Source organism: Narcine bancroftii, chromosome 4 (genome assembly GCF_036971445.1).
Source record: "Narcine bancroftii isolate sNarBan1 chromosome 4, sNarBan1.hap1, whole genome shotgun sequence".
In the NCBI taxonomy this organism is placed as follows: Eukaryota; Metazoa; Chordata; class Chondrichthyes; order Torpediniformes; family Narcinidae; genus Narcine; species Narcine bancroftii.
In genome coordinates, this window is record NC_091472.1 from 311,822,898 (window position 1) to 311,843,975 (window position 21,078).

General features: G+C 47.6%; 1 protein-coding gene across 1 annotated transcript in view; it reads right to left on the bottom strand.

Moving 5' to 3' along the window:
• Positions 1–18,401: 18,401 nt before the first annotated feature.
• Positions 18,402–21,078, bottom strand: part of wnt10a (wingless-type MMTV integration site family, member 10a) — a 113,077-nt gene continuing 110,400 nt past the window's right edge. Inside the window, exon 4 of the mRNA XM_069930554.1 lies at positions 18,402–19,436. Within this exon, the coding sequence (XP_069786655.1) occupies positions 18,966–19,436 (471 nt within the window). The 3' untranslated portion in view covers positions 18,402–18,965. The remainder of the gene's footprint in view (positions 19,437–21,078) is intronic.

Consider the following 21,078-nt stretch of genomic DNA (forward strand, 5'->3'; position numbering starts at 1 on the left):
ACTGCCTGAGGCATCAAGTTCCACCGATTCACCTCCGGCTCAGGAAATGTCTCCACACCCCTGTTGTAAGCCCTTTAATCCTGAAGTTGTTCCCGCTCGTGCTGAACTCTCCGACGCTGGGAAACAACCTTCTTGCATCTACTCTCCCCAGCCCTTTCAATATTCAAAATGTTTCAGTGAGGATGTCCCCTCATTCTCTGACGAGAACAGACCAGCGTTCCTCCCATTCATTCCCAGTATCATCCCTTGTGAATCTCCTGTTACTACATTTAATTCAAGTGAAGGCAATGCAAGGTTATTCCAGTAACAGCAAGTGCCTACACTTCCTAAGGAGGCTGAGGGAGGCAAGGCTACTGCCCTTCCTCTTGACCACCATTTACAGGAGGCATTACCCAGAGGGTGCAGTCTGGCTGCTTCGTCTGGTAGCTGCAAAGCATCAGACCAGAAGTCTCTACTGAGCATCATTAAAATGGCCGAGAGAATCACTGGGAACACCCTTTCCTCTATTACACGGCGGCACGGTTGACGTGGTGGTTAGCGCAGCGCCTTTACAGGGGCCAGTGATCGGGACCGGACCAGGGTTTGAATCCCGTGCTGTCGGTAAGGAGTTTGCACCTTCTCCCCGTGTCTGGGTGGGTTTTCCCCGGGGCGTCTGGTTTCCTCCCACCCTTCAAAACATACTGGGGGTGAATTGGGTGTGAATTGGGTGGCGCGGGCTGATGGGCTGAAATGCCCTGTCATCATGCTACATGTCTAAATGAAAAATTTAATTTACCTCATGACATTTACCAGGATCTTTGCCTAAGTAGGGCTGAAAGGTTTATAGAAGACATTTTCCATTCCAGCGCGCGAGCTCTTTGAGCCATTGCCATCAGGAAGGAGGTACAGGAGCATCAAAATCAGAACGGCCGGGCTGGGAAATCGCCAAATGAGATTGATGAACGGTATCTGGTCACCGTATAAATCATCAAAGATTTCTACGGGTATTTATTTTGGTTATTTATGTGATCGTTATCTGCCATGTGTTGTGTGTTTGTGTGCATGCACCCTGGTCTGGAGAAATACGGTCTGGCTGTATTGGTACAATCAGATAAACTTGAACTTGAAATTAAGTTTGAGTCACAATGAGCAGAATTTGAATGGTTTATTGTCACGTGCACTTAGATACTGATGAAAGCTTTGTTTTGTATGCTACTTAGGAAAGGCAATGCACGCAATAGATCGTGCGCTCACGGCAAGTAAGCTGCCGAATAAATACCAGTGTCGGGAACAGTGTCACATTAAGTCTAACAGTGCAGGGTATAGAGAGGATTACAGTTAAAACAGTGCAAGGGCATCATCTTCTGTCAATGAGAGATCTAAGAGTCCGGTGACAGCAAGAAAGAAGCTGTCAGTTTCACTCAGGGTGTCAATGAGTTGGGTCAAAAGGTCTGTACGAATCCAGGTCTAAGAATGGAGGTGGAACAGTGAAGGTTCAGTGATGGTGCGTCGCTCACTCTAGTGCTCACCATCGCTGGTGACCCCACTTAAACGTGTCGGCAGCATGGTGGGTGTCACAGTTAGTGGAACATTGCTACAGTGCCAGCGACCCGGGTTCTCCTCCGGCGCCGTCTGGAAGGAGTTTGTAGGTTCTCCCCGTGTCTGCGCGGGCTTCCTTCGGGCGCTCCGGTTTCCACCCATCCTTCAAAACATATGGGGTTTTTAGGTCGTAAAGAAACGATTTGGCATCTTAACGTGGTGAATTAGATCAGCAAATTTGCTGATGACACAAAGATGGGGGGTGGTGGGGGGGTCGTCATGGACTGTGAGGAAGATTTTCAAAGCTTGCAGAGGGATCTGGACCAACTGGAAAAATGTGCCAGTAAATGGCTGATGGAATTTAATGCAGATAAGTGTGAGGTGTTGCACTTTGGAAGAATGAATCAGGGTAGGACGTACATGGTAAATGGTCGGCCATTGAGGAGTGTGGAGGAGCAAAGAGATCTGGGAATACAGGTACATTGTTCCCTGAAGGTGGCTTCACATGTGGACAGGGTTGTAAAGAAAGCTTTTGGCATCTTAACCTTTATAAATCGAAGTATTGAGTATAGAAGTTGGGACATTATGGTGAAGTTATTCAAGTCATTGGTGAGACCACACTTAGAATATTGGGTGCAATTCTGGTCGCCCAGCAGCAGGAAAGATGTCATTAAGATTGAGAGAGTGCAGAGAAGGTTTACTAAGATGTTGCTGAGTCTTCAGGAGTTGAGTTACCAGGAAAGATTAAACAGGTTAGGACTGTACTCCTTGGAATGAAGAAGAATGAGGGGAGACTTGATAGAGGTTTATAAAATTATGAGGGGTATAGACAGAGTAGATGTGAGTGGGATGTTTCCACTTAGATTGGGGAAGATAAATACGAGAGGTCATAGCTTTAGGCTGAAAGGGGAGAGGTAGAAGGGGAACATTAGGGGAAAGTTTTTCACTCAGAGAGTGGTGGGAGTGTGGAATGAGCTGGCATCTGATGTAGTGAACCTGGATTCAATCTTAAGTTTTAAAATTAAATTGGATAAATCCATGGATAGGAGGGGTCTGGAGGCTTATGGAATGAGAACAGGTCAGTGGGACTAGCTAGTTTTATTGGTTAGCACAGACTGGAAGGGTCGAATGGCCTTTTTATCTGTGCTATAAAATTCTATGGTTTATTGGGTGTAAATTGGGTGCCATGGGCGCAAGGGCCAAAACAGCCTGTTATGGTGCTGTATGTTTAAATTTAAATTTCAGGCCGGAACTCTTCATCAAGACCAAGAACATGGAGGGAAGATAGTTGATCTCGTGAGGGTGGGAGAGGTTGGATGGGGACAGTGGAGATTGGTGAACCAGGGAGTGGTGAAGGATGATGGACAGAGGCAATTGATTGGCAGGTGCCAGGCATGGGAAGAGAGTGTGGAAAGAGGGAAAAAGGTGTATGTTGGAAGGTGAGTCATGCAGGCAGCAGCACGGTACAAGCTCTATACCACATGTGTGGAGACATTGTCTGATAAGTTGATGATAGAGGCCTGTGGGGACATTGTTAAGCAAGGGCGGATGGGTCCAGATAGATACAGAGTAGGGAGGGGAGGTGATGGGGGGGGAAATCGGGGAAAAATGTAGGAGGATAAGGATGGATCTAAACAGGGTGAAGGGTGAGAATGGGACAAAAAAGGAGAGAGACACTTATGAGAAATTGGAAAATTCAGTGTTCATACTATTGGGCTGTGGACTGTCCGAACAGAATATGAGGAGTTTTTCCTCAAGGGCAGTGGTTCTCAACCTTTTTCTTTCCACTCACGCACCATTTTAAATAATCCTTATACCATCGGTGCTCTGTGATTAGTAAGGGATTGTTTAAGGTGGGATGTGGGTGGAAAACCTAGAGAAATGGGGGAGATATTGAACAGTTTCTTTTCTTCGGTATTCACTAAGGAGAAGGATATTGGGAGATGTGGGATAAAAAAAGCAAATTGGGTAAATATGGGGAATATAGAGATTACAAAAGGTGTAGTTTTAAGGCTTTTGAAGAATATAAAGGTGGATAAGTCTCCGGGACCAGACGGGATCTTCCCCAGGACATTGAGAGAAGTGAAGGAGGAAATAGCAGAGGCTCTGGCGGTAATTTTTCAAATGTCATTAGATATGGGGATAGTGCCGGAGGATTGGCGCATTGCGCATGTGGTTCCGTTATTTAAAAAGGGTTCAAGGAGGAAGCCTGGCAACTATCGGCCTGTAAGTTTGACGTCTGTGGTAGGTAAATTAATGGAGAAAATTCTTAGAGATAGTACTTATAAACATCTGGATAGACAGGGTCTGATCAGGAGCACTCAACATGGATTTGTGGGAGGAAGGTCATGTTTGACCAATCTGATTGAATTTTTTGAAGAGGTGACTAGGAATGTGGATGAGGGTAGCGCAGTGGATGTTGTCTATATGGACTTCAGTAAGGCCTTCGATAAGGTACCACATGGAAGGTTAGTTAGGAAGGTGCAGTCTTTAGGTATAAATTTTGAGATAGTCAAATGGATTGAATATTGGCTGAAAGGGAGAGGCCAGAGAGTGGTAGTGGATAATTGTCTGTCAGGTTGGAGGCCGGTGACCAGTGGTGTGCCTCAAGGATCTGTATTGGGCCCATTGTTGTTCGTTATATACATTAATGATCTAGAAGATGGGGTGGTGAATTGGATTAGTAAATATGCAGACGATACTAAGATAGGTGGAATAGTGGATAATGAAGAAGGTTTTCAAGGATTGCAGAGGGATTTGGGCTGCTTAGAAAAGTGGGCTGAAAAATGGCAGATGGAATTTAATGCTGATAAGTGTGAGGTGCTTCATTTTGGTAAGAAGAATCAGAACAGGACATACGTGGTAAATGGGAGAGCATTGAGAAATACAGAAGAGCAGAAAGATTTAGGAGTGACGGTACATCGTTCCCTGAAGGTAGAAACTCACGTGAATAGGGTGGTGAAGAAGGCTTTTAGTATGCTGGCCTTTATCAATCATTGCATGGAATATAGGAGTTGGGAGGTGATGTTGAGATTGTATAAGACGTTGGTGCGGCCTAATTTGGAGTTCTGTGTGCAGTTCTGGTCGCCTAATTATAGGAAGGATATAAACAGAGTGGAGAGAGTGCAGAGAAGGTTTACCAGAATGTTGCCTGGGTTTAAGCATCTGGAGTATGGGGAGAGATTGGACAGATTGGGTCTTTATTCTTTGGAGCGTAGAAGGTTGAGAGGGGATTTGATAGAAGTATTTAAGATTATGAAAGGGATAGACAGAATGGATGTGGATAGACTATTTCCTTTAAGAGGAGGAAAGTTTAAAACAAGAGGACATGAGTTAAGAATTAAGGGGCAGAGGTTTAGAGGTAACATGAAGGGGAACTTCTTTACTCAGAGAGTGGTAGCTGTGTGGAATGATCTTCCGGGAGAAATAGTGGCGGCGGAGTCAATTGTATTATTTAAGAAAAGGTTGGACAGGTATATGGATGAGAAGAAGATGGAGGGTTATGGGCATTGTGCAGGGAGGTGGGATTAGAAAGGGGTGTTTGGTTCGGTGCGGACTAGAAGGGCCTAATGGCCTGTTTCCGTGCTGTAATTGTTATGTTATATATATGTTATGTTATGAAAGAAAAAGTTTGAAAATCACTGTTTTAATCATCCCTCATCAACTCGTTATGTGCATGGTTTCAGAACTCCAAAGGAGTTTTTTCTCAAGCAAAATATTTCAGCACCAATTGGGTCTAGAGCAGTGATTCTCAAACTTCCCTTCCCACTCACATCCCACCTTAAGCAATCCCTATCCAATCCTGCACCGACAGCACAGGGATTCCTTAAAGTGGGATGTGAGTGGAAAGAAAAAGGTTGATGTACTTTGGTATTTGCTGCTGTCACCCCGGGAAAAAGTTGCTGGTTGTCTATCCTATTTAAGCTCCCATAAAGTCATGTCTTATCCTTTGTTATTCCAAAGAGAGAGCCCCTCACTCTGTCAACCTTACTTCAGAAGACCTAGATTTTGTTCCATTCTTGTACAGCTTCATGATTCTACCTGTCTTAAAATTATTGAAATAATTTGCTTACCCACCACTCTTTGAGGAACAGGGTTCCAATGACTTATGATCCTCTGAGAGGAAAAAAAAACAAATCTTCTTGTCTGGAGTTAAACAAGAATGATTCCAGACATTGGGGCCAAGAGCCCAAAAGTGCCAGAGAAACTCAGCTGATCACACAGCATCCATAGGAAGCTAAGGACAACCAACATGAACCAAGAGAAGTTGAAGGGACTCCCAGGGACAGGCAGCATCCGTGGAGAGAAATGGTCAGTCACGTTTTGGATTGGGACTCTTCATAGTCATTGAAATAGAACACTACACCACAGTGCAGGCCCTTCGATCCTCAATATTATGCCATATATTCCTTTTAAAAAGTACTGAACCCACCTACCTCATAACCCTCTATTTTTCTTTCATCCATGTGCCAGTCTAAGAGTCTCTTAAATGCCCCCAATGTTTCAGCCTCCACTACCATCCCTGGCAAGGCATTCCAGGCACCCATTACTCTCTGTGTAAAAAAACCTACCCCTGATGTCTCCCCTAAACTTTCCTCCCTTCACTTTGTACATATGTCCTCTGGTGTTTGCTAATCCTGCACTGGGAAGAAGGTACTGGCCACCCACCCTATCTATGCCTTTCTTAATCTTGTAGACTTTTATCAAGTCTCATCTTATCCTTCGATGCTCCAAAGAGAAAAGTCCCAGTTCTACCAACCTTGCCTCATAAGACTTTTTCCAATCCGACAACATCCTGGTAAATCCTCTCCATAGCTTCCACGTACTTCCTATAATGAGGTGACCAGAACTGAATACAACACTCTAAATGTGGTCTTACCAGAGATTTGTAGAGTTGTAACATGACGTCTCTACTCCTGAACTCAATCCCCCATTAATGAAGCCCAGCATCCCATAGGCCTCAACTATCCTATCAACCTGTGCAGGGAATGTATGGATTTGAACCCCAAGGTCCCTCTGTTCATCCACACTCTTAAATAACTGACCATTAACCCTGTACTCAACCTTGGTCTGTCCTTCCAAAATACATCACCTCATATTTACCCAGATTGAAACCATCTGCCACTTTTTTGCCCAACTCTGCATCGTGTCTGTGTCCTCTTTTAACCTTCAAGAACCTTCATCTCCACCCACAACTCCTCCAAACTTCGTGTTATCCACAAATATACTGACCCATCCTTCTGCCTCTTCATCCAGGTCATTTATAAAAATCATAAAGAGCAGGAGTCCCAGAACAGATCCCTCGGGGACTCCACTAGACACCGACCTCCAGGCCAAATATTTTCCTTCCACTACTACTCCCTGCTTTCTTCCTGAAAGCCAAGTTTTTATCCACACAGCCAACATTCCTCTGATCTCATACCTTATGACATTCTGGATGAGTCTCTCATGGGAGAAAAATAGACTCGTGAGGCATGACCTTCCCTTCACAAAGCCTGGCTGACTACCCTTGAGTCGAATGGACTTCTCCAAATGCTCATAGATCCTATCCTTTAGAAATTTCACCAATAGTTTGCACATCATTAACGTAAGACTCACCAGTCTATAATGCCCAGGATTCTCCCTATTACTTTTTTTAAGCAAGGGGACTACATTTGCCATTCTCCAATCCTCCAGTATATCCCCTGCGGCCAAAGAGGATTCAAAGATCATAGCTACTGTCCCAGCTTCCTCTTCTCTCACTTCTCACCGCAGCCTGAGATAGATCACATCCAGCCCCAGGGACTTATGAATCTCGATGTTTTTACAATTTACAACACTCCCTGTTTCTTAATCTCCAAATTGTCCAGCGCACAGGCCTGTTCTTTTTCGACCTCACCCTGACTAAGGACTTTTCTCTTGTGAGTATACTGATGCAAAGTATTCATTTAGGATCTCTCCAACCTCCTCCGCCTCCAGGCAAATATTGCCTCCTTTATCCTTTAGCGGCCCCACCTTCATTCTCGTCTTCCTTCTGATCTTCATGTATGCATAAAACACCTTTGGGTTTGTGGTGGTACACCACCGGCCTACTGCAGGGAGCAACCTCTGTACCTGCAGGAGTGTATGGGGACAGGACAACACCTGGACGGCTGCCAATCATTCAGTCTGAATGGATCAAGCCCCACCCGGTTGGGTGTCAATCACCCTCCGGAATATAAGCCTGCGCCGGCCTCCTGAGGCCTCACACTGAGTTGCTGCAGCTACAGCCAGCCTGGCTCTGTGGAAGTCTTTGTGGATTAAAACCTGTTGTTCAGTCTTTACCTTGTGTGTGTCTGATTCTGTCTAACAGCGCACCACAGGGTTCTCCTTAATTCTACATGCCAAGGCCTTCTCATGACCCTTCAAGCTCTCTCAAGTCCTTTCTTAAGCTCCATCCTGGCTACCATATATTTCTCACGAGCCCTTCCTGTTTCCTGTTTCCTATATCTAATGTATGCTTCCTTCTTCCTCTTGTCTAGTTACCTCACCTGTTTCATCAGCCATGGTTCCCTTTTCCTACCATCTTTTCCTTGTCCCAGTGGGACAAACCTATCCTGAACCTAGCACGTGGTCCCTAAACCTCCTCCACATTACTTCTGTGCTTTCACCTTTGAACATCTTTTTCCAATTTACCTTCACTTTCTGCCTCAATCCTCCATAATTAGTCCTTCCACAGTTAAGCACTTTCCCATTTTGTCTGCTTTTATCCTTTTCCATAACTATGTTGAAGCTCAGGGAGTTGGGGTCACTTTCACCAAAATGCTCCCCCACCGAGAGGTCCACCACCACGACCAGGTTCATTCCTCACAACCAGATCCAGTACGGCCTCTACTCTCATTGGCCAGTTCACACACTGTGTCAGGAATCCTTCTTGGATACACCTTACAAATTCAGCCCTATCTATCTCTCTTGCAGTCAGTAGGTCCCAGTCAATATTAGGGAAGTTGAAATCACCCTGTATTTCCCGCACCGTTCCAAAATCTGCCTTCTTATCTGCTCCTAGGTGTCCCGAGGGCTATTTCAGGGCCTACAGACTACTCCCAGCACAGTGATATCTGACTTCCATCCAACTCCAACTCAGTGTACACTCCCTCTGCAGCCTTCCTTGAGACTAAATTTGGAAGGAGAGAAGTTGAGGATGGGGGTTTAGGGAGAGGCCCAAGAGGATACTGTAGGTGGGCGAATGTGGGGAGACAGGTAGGGGAGGAGACCACTGAGGGGAGGGGGTTTAAGAGAAGACTGAGGAGCAGGTAGAGGGAAGTAGTGGAACAGGATTGGGTGGGAGTTTCCGCCACTTGGAAATCCAATGATAGTGCTGTTGAGTTCCTGGAGAAATGTGATGCTTTTTAAATTAAATTTAGACATACAGTGGGGTTACAGGCCCTTTTTGCCCACATGCCTGTGCCACCCGCATAATCCAATTGGCCTACACCTCCCACACAATTTTGGAAGGTTGGGAGGAAATGGGAGCACCTGGAGGAAGCCCACGCAGATGTAAGGAAAACATATAAGCTCCTTACATGGGAATCAAACCCTGGTCCCGGTCACTGGCATGGACAAGTTGGGCTGAAGGGCCTTTTTCTGTGTTTTATAATTCTTCAACACATGACCCACGGACAAAGAGGTTGCCGCATCTCTGTCTAACATGGCTTTTATCTTATTTTTGAAAAAGTGACCCCCAATTCCAAACTCTCATTATGCATCTCGACTCTTTAAATGTCGAGTCAAGATCCCAAAGATCATCGTCCTTTGTTTTCATATTACTATATAACCCACTTGTGGCATGGAAACAGGCCATCTCGGCTCTACAAGTCCACGATGGTTCACTCAAACAACTCCGCTAGCTCCCCCCCACCTATTCTCCGTCCATCACCCTCTAACCCCCTCTTATCCATGTATAGATCCAGCTTCCTCTTAAGTGAAAGAACTGACTGTGCCTCAACTATTTCCTCTGGAAGATTATTCCATTCAGCCACCACTCTCTGAGTGAAGAAACATCCTCTCATGTTTCTCCTAAAATTTTGCCCCCTTACCCTCAACTTGTGTCCTCTTGTTTCAACCTCTCCTGCTCTCAGGGGGAAGAGTCTACTTGCATCTAGTCTATCTATTCCATTCCTAATTTTAAACACCTCTATCAAATCCCCTCTCAACCGTCTACGTTCCAAGGATTAAAGTCCTAACCTCTTTAATCTTTCTCTGTACTCGAGGTTTAAGCCAGGTAACATCCTGGTAAATCTTCTCTGCACCCTCCCCTCCTTATCTATATCCTTCCTATAATTTGGAGACCAGAACTCAACACAATACTCCAAACCTGGCCTCACCGACACCCTAAACAGTTGCAACATCACTTCCCAGCTCCCATATTCTATGCTATGATTTATGAAGGCTAGCATACCAAATTCCTTCTTAACCACTGTTCATTTAAAACTCAGTTTGATAGATTTTTACATAGTTGGGGGAGAGAGGGTGTGGAAATTACAAGTTAAGGAGAAAAGGCCACATGGCCAACTCTTGTTTCTTATATTTTCTGTGTTCATCAGATAAACAATTAATCTTTGTGAAAGCAGTGGTGTACGCTGAATGTACATTTCTTGATTAAATTAAAATGTGCTATTGGCAATTCAAATACTATGTCTGCCTCATCGAGAGCCTTGCACCCCGCACACATTCACACCCTGAAGTCAACCCCTAATGCATTTTCACTTCATCTATAGCCCCAGCGGGTCTAGGACATTTTGGTGCCCACATTTTGCCACCGGACATTTTGGCCCACCCGTCCCACTCACCGTCTGCTGGCTGACTCCAGCCCACCACACTCCCCGAGGCCCCTGGCATTGCAGAAACTCCTCTCCCTCCCCCCCCAGGAAACCGCTCCCCTAGCAAACAAGGGCTTTACGTAGCTTATAGCGATATATTTAAATTATTAAAAACAGCCAGGGAACAATCAAAACTAAAGGGCCTTTGGTAAATTGTAACAATATGGTGGCAACCCACTTACCAGCAAGTAAACCAAACTGGAGGACGTGCTGTGAAAAACAGAGGAAATTGACTGCATCCAACACAAGTTTTTATCTAACGACATCATTTCCAGTCCATGTGACCAAAGCAGTGATATATATATATATAATATATGTATATATAAGCCAAGCATGCAAGCCTGGAGGTGTCAGTCTTGCACTGGTCTCCACAGTGTGTACATTGACTTCTTGATGTATACATCAACTTGAAAACGTGTACAGTGATTCCACAACATGTACACCGACATCTACAGTAGATCAGTGTAGAATACTTCGCTACAACATATTTATTATAAGTTTAATTATGAATAATGTAATATATAATTCATTGAATTTAAATTATTTTAAAATTACACATTCGTTTAAAAACAACCCAGTTGTCATAAAAGTTATTAATTAAATTATTAAAAATTGTTTATTAAAAATAATTGATTAATTCAAAATTATGGACAAGGCCTTGTAAATACTCTTATAAGTACAATAATAAATCCCAAAATGTTTGCCTTGGGAAGGGAGTTTCTGAAACACCCGGATTCAGGCAGAAGCAGAATCAGGCAGTGAGTGGGACGGGGAGCCGGGCCCGTGCCAAAATGTGGGTGCCAAAATGTCCGAAGGACTACGAAAGTCTTTTTTTTTGCCAAAATGTCTGGCGCCAAAACTGTCCGATTCCGAGCCCCAGCGCAGACCGCGTCCCAAAGAGCACAGCTGCCTGGTTGGTTCTGTGGTAGATGATGAGAGAATCGACACCAGGGATAAATCTACCTGACCTTCTCCTCACTTTCTGTGGGTGATGAGGCCGGCACCAGTGACTACTGGGCAGTCCTTGGGGAAACCAGGTCTTGGGAAGCTGAAACTCGGCACGGCACACTCGCTGAACAAGGAGAGCAGCAGATCAGATCCAACCTCTTCCCACCATCATCGGACTCCTGGCAACTAAAATTGCGTTGCCGTTGCTTAACACTACCTGATCTTTTCACTTCTGCACTGCAATTTAATCGCTGGACTATGGCTGGGATGTCTGCTGGTAAAGCAAAAATTCTCCCTGCAGCAAAAACAAAACTGGAGGCACTCAGCAGGTCAGAGAGCATCCGCGGAAGGCAATAAACAGTCGATGTCTTGGGCCACAGGTCTTCATCAGGAGTAGAAAGAGGAGCAGAAGCCCGAATAAAAGAGTTTGGGGGAGGGGAACAGGGGGAAGAACAGCAATTGGCAGGGGATACATGACTACAGGTGAGAGGGGAAAGAAGTGTGATCCAAGACAGTGGGAGGAAAGAGGGGGATGGGGCAGAGCGTGGAGGAAGACTTTGGTAAGAGGAGATTAGATCATGGATGAGGGGACGGGGTGCCAGAGGAAGGAAGGAGTGGGTGATGGTCAGGGAGGAAAGGAGATGAAGAAAGGGGCTCAGAGATCAGGGAAAGGAAGAGGGTGGGGTGTCTTGGAACCTTGAATTTGAACTTGGACGGCCACATATCTCATGACCCACAATGAAGAGAAGGAGAAGGATTCGTGCCCTTCCCCACTCCACGATGACAGGGTTTGGTCCGTGAACTCCAAAGAATGTGGACGATGATGATCTATCTCATCTTTCTCCTGAACTCCCCAGTTTGACTCATTCTGTTTGGTACCACACCATGCATTCTATCCCCATGACTATGAACCCAGGCACTCCCTACTTAACAGTGTTGTGGGAGCACCTTCGTCAAAGAGACAGTAGAGGCTCAAGAACGTGACTCACTGCCACTTTCTGAAGGGCGGTCAGGGATGGGAAATAATTGATGGTTCAACCAACGACACCCACATCCGAGAAGCATAACCATCACAAATAAAATGTTTTATTCTTCCTGTTTACTCCCACAGACCTCCAATGCATTCCTTTCCAACTACCCCTCATGTCTCGTACCTCGTGGAGAATTTCACTGATTGGTTCATGCCTTTGTGTGTGAGGAACAATTTTATATTTAATAGTTTCCAGCTTCTTTCAGAAAAAGCACAAAGTACTGGAGGAGGTCAAGCAGTGCCCTTTATAAAGCAAGGGTAAAAATATATAATCGACATTTCAGGCTTGAGCCGTTCCCACTCATCTACCCCCAGACCTCATCTACCATCCCACCAGCCTCCACATCCAACCCATTATCCTCCGGCACTTACAACAGGATCCCACCACCAGACACAACTTCCCCTCTCCTCCCTCCCCTCCTACCTTCCATGACTCCCTCGTGCACTCATCCCCCTCCACCCCACCCCCGGCACCTTCCCCTGTGGCCCCTTCCCCTGTGGCCCCATTTGCACCCACACCTCCTCCTCACCTCGCTTCCGGGGCCCCCAAACAGGCCTTGCGAGTGAAGCAGCACTTCACTTGTGTATCCGCAGTATGGGTTCACTGCATCCGGCGCTCCCTTTGTGGCCTTCTCTATAATCGGGGAGATTGGCCGCAGGTCGGGAGATCATTTCGCTGAGCACCTTCGCTCCGTCTGCATCAGTGACAGAGACCTCCCAGTAGCCAACTCTTTCAGTTCTGTGTCACACTCCCACACCCACATCTGTCCATGGCCTTATGTACCATCCCACCAAGATCACCCGCAAATTGGAGGAACAAAGCCTGATTCTCCATCTGGGCTCTCTCTAGCCAGATGGCACTAACATCGACTTTTCCGGTTTCTGCTAACCGGCTCTCCTCTCCCCCCCTCCACCCTTCCCTTCCCCTTTCCAGTTCTCTTCCCTCCCTTCACCCAGCCATCCCTCCTCCCCTTGATCTCTGCTGTCCCCTCCCTCCCTTCTCCACCTACCACCTCCTACCTTTGGTACCGTGCTCCTCCCCCTTCCCCCAATTTTGTTTGGACGCCTGCTAAACCTTGATGAAGGGCTCAAGACTGAAATGTCAGTCATGTATTTTTACCTTTGCTCCTGTGGTAAACCACTTTGTATATTTATCCAACTGTACCCATAGCCCATCCCACAGGCTCCTGAATAAAAATAGCATTTCCCCAGCCCCCTCCCCAGTGCAGGACAGTCGAACAGCATGGATGTGCCTTTGTTCTGTAGCAAATAAAAGTCCATCAGTTTGCTCAACTTCGGTCTTTTGGAGTCATTGATGGTGCAGGAACTTTATAAGTGATTTTTTTTAATATAATGGAGCAGATCCTGAAGCCAGAGAAAGCTGGAAATTGACCCACAATTGCCTGAGGAATCTATCGACTTTGAACTCTGGTTGAGCTGTTTTGAGGCCATTCCTTCAGGCATCATTACAGGTACTGCACTCCCAAGTTGGCACCCTGGGACGAGGATGTCGTGACAGGAGGTCGTGGACATTCTAAAGGGCCAATAGCTAGAAAAGGTTAATAAGATCCATGCCAGGCTCCTCCTGGTGACCCCGAGGAGTCAAACACCAGTACCTCTGGGCCCTGCAAACCCTTGGAAGGGCCTGTGTATAGAAAGCCGTGGGGTACATGGAGGACCTGATCTGGGATGCCTATATTGCTGGGATCACGTCGAACTGCATCCGCCAAAGACTATTGGAGCAAGGGGAGCGCAGCCTGCGGAGAGCAGTCGAGCTGGCAGGTACGCCAGAGGTGGCCCTTCAGAATATGGAGCCCTACTCAACCAATAATGCGGGTGCCTTGCGGTTGCCCTGGGCGCCACCATCTTGGGACATACCACCACCCCCTCACCGCACTAATGATCCTGCCACATTGGCAGTACTCCGCGAATGCCTTCTACCGCCATCGCCTGGTTCTGTCAGTGACCTGACCTCGACTGCTGTACTCCGGGAGCACCCGAAGTGCCTCTTCTGCAGTCAGGGCAAGCACCCGAGGAAACGCCACCCAGCGAAAGACACAGGCTGCTCCAGCTTCAGTAAGCAGGGACGTTACGGTAAGGCGTGTAGATCCAAACCCCTTCCCAGCAGCACCCTGTGCGGACCACCATCTTGGATGGCGCCATCACTGGGAACCAGCTGCGCTGCCTGCAAGTCGAGGGGGCTGCCATCTTGGGCGCCATTTTTGGGACTCGGCAGTGCCGTGTGCGGGCTGTGGGAGATTCCATCTTGGACACTGCCATCTTCCGAATCATCACGTGATCCCTCTGACACTGGCCTCCATCACACTCGACCAGGACAGCCCACAGCAGCTCGCCTGGTCAATGATGGATATTCAGGTGAATGGCCGTGTGACGTGCTGCCCGTTTGACAGTTGGAGCACGGAGAGCATCATTCATCCCGACATGGTTTTAACGCTACTCCCTCATGGTAGGGCCAGTAAACCGAAAGATCTTCTTGGCCTCAACATCATATACGGCTGTGCCTACTGCGTAGTGACTCTGACCGTGCGGGGTACAGACTATAAAGGCTTTAAACCTTTGGTGATGCCACAGCTCTGTGCTACCGTGCTACTGGGACTTGATTTCTAATGTGACCTTAAAACCATGACGGTGGAATTCGATGGACCCCATCCACCCCTCATTGTCTCTAACTGGCAGTTCTCAAATTGCCCACTGCGCTCCACCTACCCTTTAGCACCCCACCCCCATTGCACCCCCCAGTCACACATCACACATGATCTGTAAACTCTCCACGCTCCACCATTGTTCACCCATCTCACCCCCGACTGTAAACCCGTCACCACCAAAAGTAGACAATACGGTGCTGGGGACAGGGCCTTTATTCGGGCAGAGGTTCAGCAGTTATTTAATGAGGGGATCGTTGAGCCCAGCACCAGTCCTTGGAGAGCCCAAGAGGTGGTACTGAGGAATGGGGAGAAGAACAGGATGGCCATCGACTACAGTCAGAACATTAATAGATGCCTACCTCTCCCCCGTATATTCGATGTAATGAACCAAATAGCACGGTATCGGATCTTCTCCGCCATCGACCTGAAATCCGCATATCACCAGCTCCCTATCCGCCCTGGGTTCAAGGAGGATGGCCACCTCTACGGGTCCACCAATGAAGTCTTGGTCTTACAGCAGGAACCGGACTTCATGGTGGACCAGTTCCATTGATGATTTAGAAGAAGAGATAGAGTATAGCAGTGCAGCCAAATTTGTGAATGATACTTATTGAGTGGAAAAGCCAATTGTGGAGAGGCTGCAGAAGATTATAATTAAATTAGGTGAGTGGGCAAAGGCCTGGCAGATGAAGTCCAACGTTAGTAAATGCAAGGTCATCCACTTTGGTAGGAAAAATAGAAGAGCAGATTAATAGTTAAGTGGTGAAAAACTGCAGCATGCTGTAGTGCAGAAGGATGAGAGAGGGTTACAGGTACAACAGGTTATTAAGAAGGCAAAAGGAATGTTGGCCTTCATCGCTAGAGGAATTGAATTCAAGAGCAAGGAGGCCATGCTGCAACTGTACAAGGTCCTGGTGAGGCCGCACCTGGAGAACTGTGTGCCAGCGCACAAACTGACTGCTTACCAGCCCTTCACAATGATGTCTGCCACTCTGGAGTTACCAGGTTCTTCATCAAAGCCCTCAACCTGCCGTACTCCATTGAAAAGATCAGGTCAATTAACAAAAACTGCCAGGTCTGCGCTGAGTTTGAACCACACCTCTCCCGGCCAGACAGAGTGCAGTTGATAAAGTCCACCTGCCCCTTTGAACGCCTGAGTGCCTGCCCTCCATGGACCGCAATGTGTACTTCCTCGATGTTGTTGATGAGGACTCCCTGCTCGGACATGACGGCTGCCACAGTCATCAAGGCCCTTCACTGTCTCTTCATTCTATTCAGATTCCCCAGCTACATGGCATAGTGACTGGGGGTCCTCCTTTAGGAGTGATGAGCTGCACCTGTACCTGCTAGCCAGAGGCATTGCCACGAGCAGGACCACCAGCTCCAAGTCCCAGGGGAACGGGCAGGTGGAAAGGGATAATACCATGGTCTGGAAGGCCATTCTCCTTACCCTGCAGTCTAGGGGCCTTCCAGTCTCATGCTGGCAAGAGACGCTCCACTCCATCAGGTCCCTTGCATGTATTGGCAAACCGCATGAACGTATGTTTTCCTTTCCCAGAAAATCTGCGACAGGGACCACTGCAGGCATGGGTGACATCCCCAGGGCCAGTCCTACTCTGGAAACACATGAGGAGCCAGAAGTCTGACCCTCTGGTCAAAAGGTTCCACCTCCTCCACACTAACCCCCGAATACGCCTACCCTGATGAGGCATGAGGACCCTGTCTCCGTCAGGGATCTGGCAGCCTCAAGGGCTCTGGAGACCTCCACAGATCATTCCACAGCCCCCCTCACCCCTCGCCACCCATGATGTATGTGACCTTACCCCCCCCCCCCCAACAGAGGACATGCCAGACTCGTCACCGCATACCCACCAGTCCAACGCCGACGATCGCGCACAGGTGTCCCAGATTGCATAGGACTCCACCCCGGTGCTGTAATCTCAGCCATTCTCAGCAAGGAACCAGACCACCTAAAAGACTCAATTTGTAACTGCATCATCGCCACTTCACCCCACCAGACTCTTAAAAAACAAAAAGGAGTGAATGTGGTAAACCACTGTGTGTATTGTGACAGATTATGTTGTGTTTGTATTGTATGTTTTTGGGAGATACATTGGGGGAGGTTTTTTAGAGTAGGTCACATACAAACACTTTAAAACAGATCTTATTTGAAATACTGGAGCTCTGCTCATACTAGACATATCGGCCACACAGCCTATGCAAAAGCTTTGGAGAGTGCCCAAGAGACTTCACTAATGGATTGTTGTTTACAAAAAGGCTACTTGGCGCCTCACAGTTTGGCGGGCAGCAACCTCCTTTGAAGAAGACCGCAGAGCCCACCTCACTGACAAAAGGCAAAGGAGGAAAAACCCAACACCCAACCCCAACCAACCAATTTTCCCTTGCAACCGCTGCAATCGTGTCTGCCTGTCCCGCATCGGACTTGTCAGCCACAAACGAGCCTGCAGCTGACGTGGACTTTTTACCCCCTCCATAAATCTTCGTCCGCGAAGCCAAGCCAAAGAAGAAGACATATGAAAGAACTTGTCAGAGCCTCAGATTGTCTGGGTGGGAACTTGCCACCCCCCGATTCTGGGGCATCTTTGAGAAGTACAGAACCACCCGGATCCCAGTCCACTCGACACTCCCACCATTCCCCACTTTCCTCCCCAGCACTTGATCGAAGGAGTGAATGATTAAATCCACTGCACCCACCCCCCACCCATCCCCAGGCTCTCGAGGCTGTGCACTAAGGGGCACAGTGGTAGATGAGGCAGGTATCCTGTTATGTTGCCACCGAGTGCCAGAGGACACCAGAGAATCGGATGACGATAAAGTTGAACTTGAACGTCATTACAGTGTGGGAGGAAGCCGGAGCATCCAAAGAAAATCCTCGCAGACACAGGGCGAGTGTACAATCTCCTTGCAGACAGTGGCGGATTCAAACTGGCACTGTAAATGCATCACGCCAACCGTGCCACCCAAGACTTTTCAATAGTCTGACGGCCAGAACTGCGCACATTGGATGGGTGCGGTCTTACCCACCCCCTAGACATCTGTAACGTGAGGTCCTCATTTTTTCCATCCATGCCCCCCCCCCTACCCCCCAGTCCACTGAAGGCAGCATCACACCTTTCCTCACCATCTCATCTTCCTCTGCCACCACCTTCAGGGAACTATGTACGTGCCCCTGTTTCTCAGCCAGGAGGAAGGGATTGGCAGCATGGACTCCTATTATCCCCCGAGTTGCTGTCATTCCAAAGTACTTTTGGAGATTTCTGTAGTTTACTTAAATTTAAACAAGTTCTTTCTGAACAATCTGCTGTTTTTATGCAATCCCTGATAGAATATCACAAACAGTGCAAGGATTTGCAATAGTTTGGCAATTTGAAATACCTTTTAATATCAGGACAGCGTTTTAACACATTGTTAGCCAAACACTTTCAAAATGTAAAAGCATTCATTATATTAAAATAACTTATAATACATTAAACAACGAGGAAAAGTAACACAATTCCAAATAATCACAGAATTGTGGGTGTTTTTTGTGAGCGGGCGAGGGTTTCTCCTCTTCCCCAATTCCTTTGACAATTTCTTGCAGAAGTCTTTGAAGTCTTTTTTTTCTCTTCTTCCTGAGTCTCTGAACTTTACGAGCTCTTCCCCATGGTACGTCCTGTCAATCACCGACCAGGATGACTTCGGAAAGAAGAAGAAGAAATGTGGTGGGGTTGGGCATGGGGTTTACCTGGTGGAAATTCCTGGCCCAGTTCCAAGGAGGGCAGTCGGTCCGTGAAAAGATTGAGTCTGTAACTGCAGAGTGCAAATGTCCATTGGAGGCAGGGCTCAAAGTTAAGGTTCAATGTCTCCGTTGTTTTCTTTTGCTGTTGTTTTATTATTCCAGGCTTAATTATGGATTTATTTTTCATGTATGTGCGTGCATTCACTTTTTTAGTTTGCAGGTGGGCTTTATTTACACACACTTACCCACTCAGTCACTCTGCACTCCTCGCACGCGACGTAACAGCACCAGTGGAACTTGCAATTGCACCTCTCCCGCCGTGACTGCCTCAGAATGTTGTGGCCCCGCCCGCAGCACAGGCTCTCGCAGTTGTCCAGGCCGGGGCTGGTCTTGTTGCAGATCCGACCCCGGGTGCCAGCCGAGTCCAGCTCGGGCTCGCGCTCGCAGAAGTTGGGCGAGTCCTCGAAGAAGACAAGCTCGCCGGCAGCGGACTTCCTGCGGTGGGGGTGGTGCTGGGCCTGCTCCACCTGGCCGGCGTTGCGGTTGTGGGCCTTGATCAGCGTGGCATTGTAGAACTTGTGCTTCAGCAGGTTGCCCACCGTGCGGAAGTCCGGTGTCACCTGCCAGCATGTCTTCAGTTGGCAGCTGCCAGAGGTGCCGTGACACTTGCACTTCCTCTTCATGTTGTGCGCAATCATCTGTGGAACCAAAAACAAAACATGGAATGGATCATTGGGACGTACGGCATGGACACTTAGCCTGATCGGCATCAGGCTGGAGAGACTTCAGTTAGCATCCATGGATTGAAAGGATCAATCCAAATCCAGCACTCTTTGTAAGGAATGTGCATGTTCTCTCCATGGGTTTCCTTGAGGCACTCCAGTTTCCTCCCACCCTCTGAAACAAACGGGGTTAGTAGTTTAATTGGGGCATTTGACCGGCACGGGCTCGTGGACAGAAATGCCTTGTTACCGTGCTGTATCTCCAAATAAAGATAAAATTAAAAAGTACAGATATAAAGAGGGAAAGACCTGGGGAGGGATCAAGAGGTGATAGGGAATGGGACAGAAGGTACGAGAGTTGGAGGGACGGGTAGATGGAGAGAGCTTTGGGGATGGGGATGGGGAAACATGGGACTGCAAAGTGAGAATAGGTGTAGGTAATGGAGAGATGGGAAAAGGGAACTACATAAGGAAGAGGGGATACGCAAAATTAGAAAAAAAATCGATGTTCAAGTTGAAGGCTGCCCAGGAGGAAGATGAAGTGTTTACGTTTGGCCTCATCCTGGCCATGGATAAGGCTGAGGACAGTCATGTAAAGATAAAGGTTCCATTATTGCTACATTTAGAATGGAACTTACATAAAATTCTTTAACCTTTGTCTACCGTAAGGCAGACAGAGAGTCGCCACTTTGTCCAGCGCCCCTCACAGAAACCCATGGCACCTGGTGTCCCTCGGCAATCTCCCCTCCAAGTACTGACCAGGCCTGAGCCTGTTTAGGTTTCAAGATCCGACAATCCCGGGCATATTCAGCCTATTATGGTGCAGTAGGACGGCTGAAGGGAATCGAGATGGTCAGCTAGACCAGCCATTCTCAACGGGGTGCACAGACTTAAATCCTAAATACTTTTTACGATTACATGCAGTCGGTAGAAATACGGACAACACCAACTAATCTTGACTGCTTCATGGGGAAGGGGGCCCATGAATGTTGAGCAAAGGGGTCATAGCAAAAATTGGTCTGGAGGAAGTTCAAGTGCAGACCATTGAGCATCCAATTGCATCCATCCCATTTTATTCTCTCCCCATTCCCAATAGCTACCTCCCACCCCAGATTCTGCCATCCACAAATCCAGTTGATAATGCTCATTTCACCTCCCAATCAGAAAACGCTGGCCTGCTCAAAAGGGCGGGCAGCATGTGCAGAGAATTTCAGGTCCCCCTCCCTTTCCACAGATGCTGACTGATTTGCCAAGTTTTTCCACCATTTTCAACTTTTCCATCGATTTTCTTGCCTTGTTGCTTTACCAACCTGCCCACCTTTGGGGATTGTGAGACGAAGCTAGAGCTTCCGGAGGAAACTTGCGGGTGGGCGTGCAAACTCCACACGGTTAGCATAGCAGTTAGTGCAGTGCCTTTAAAGAGCTAGTGACCAGGACTGGACTGGGGTTTGAATCCCGCGCTATCTGTCAGCAGTTTGTCCGTACTCCCCATATCTGTGTGGGTTTTCTCCGGGGGGATCTCCCTTTGTTCAAACTGTACCAAGGGTGGAAGGTTATTGAGATATAAATTGGGCGGCACGGACCTGTGGGCCGAAATGGCCTGTTACCGTGCTGTATC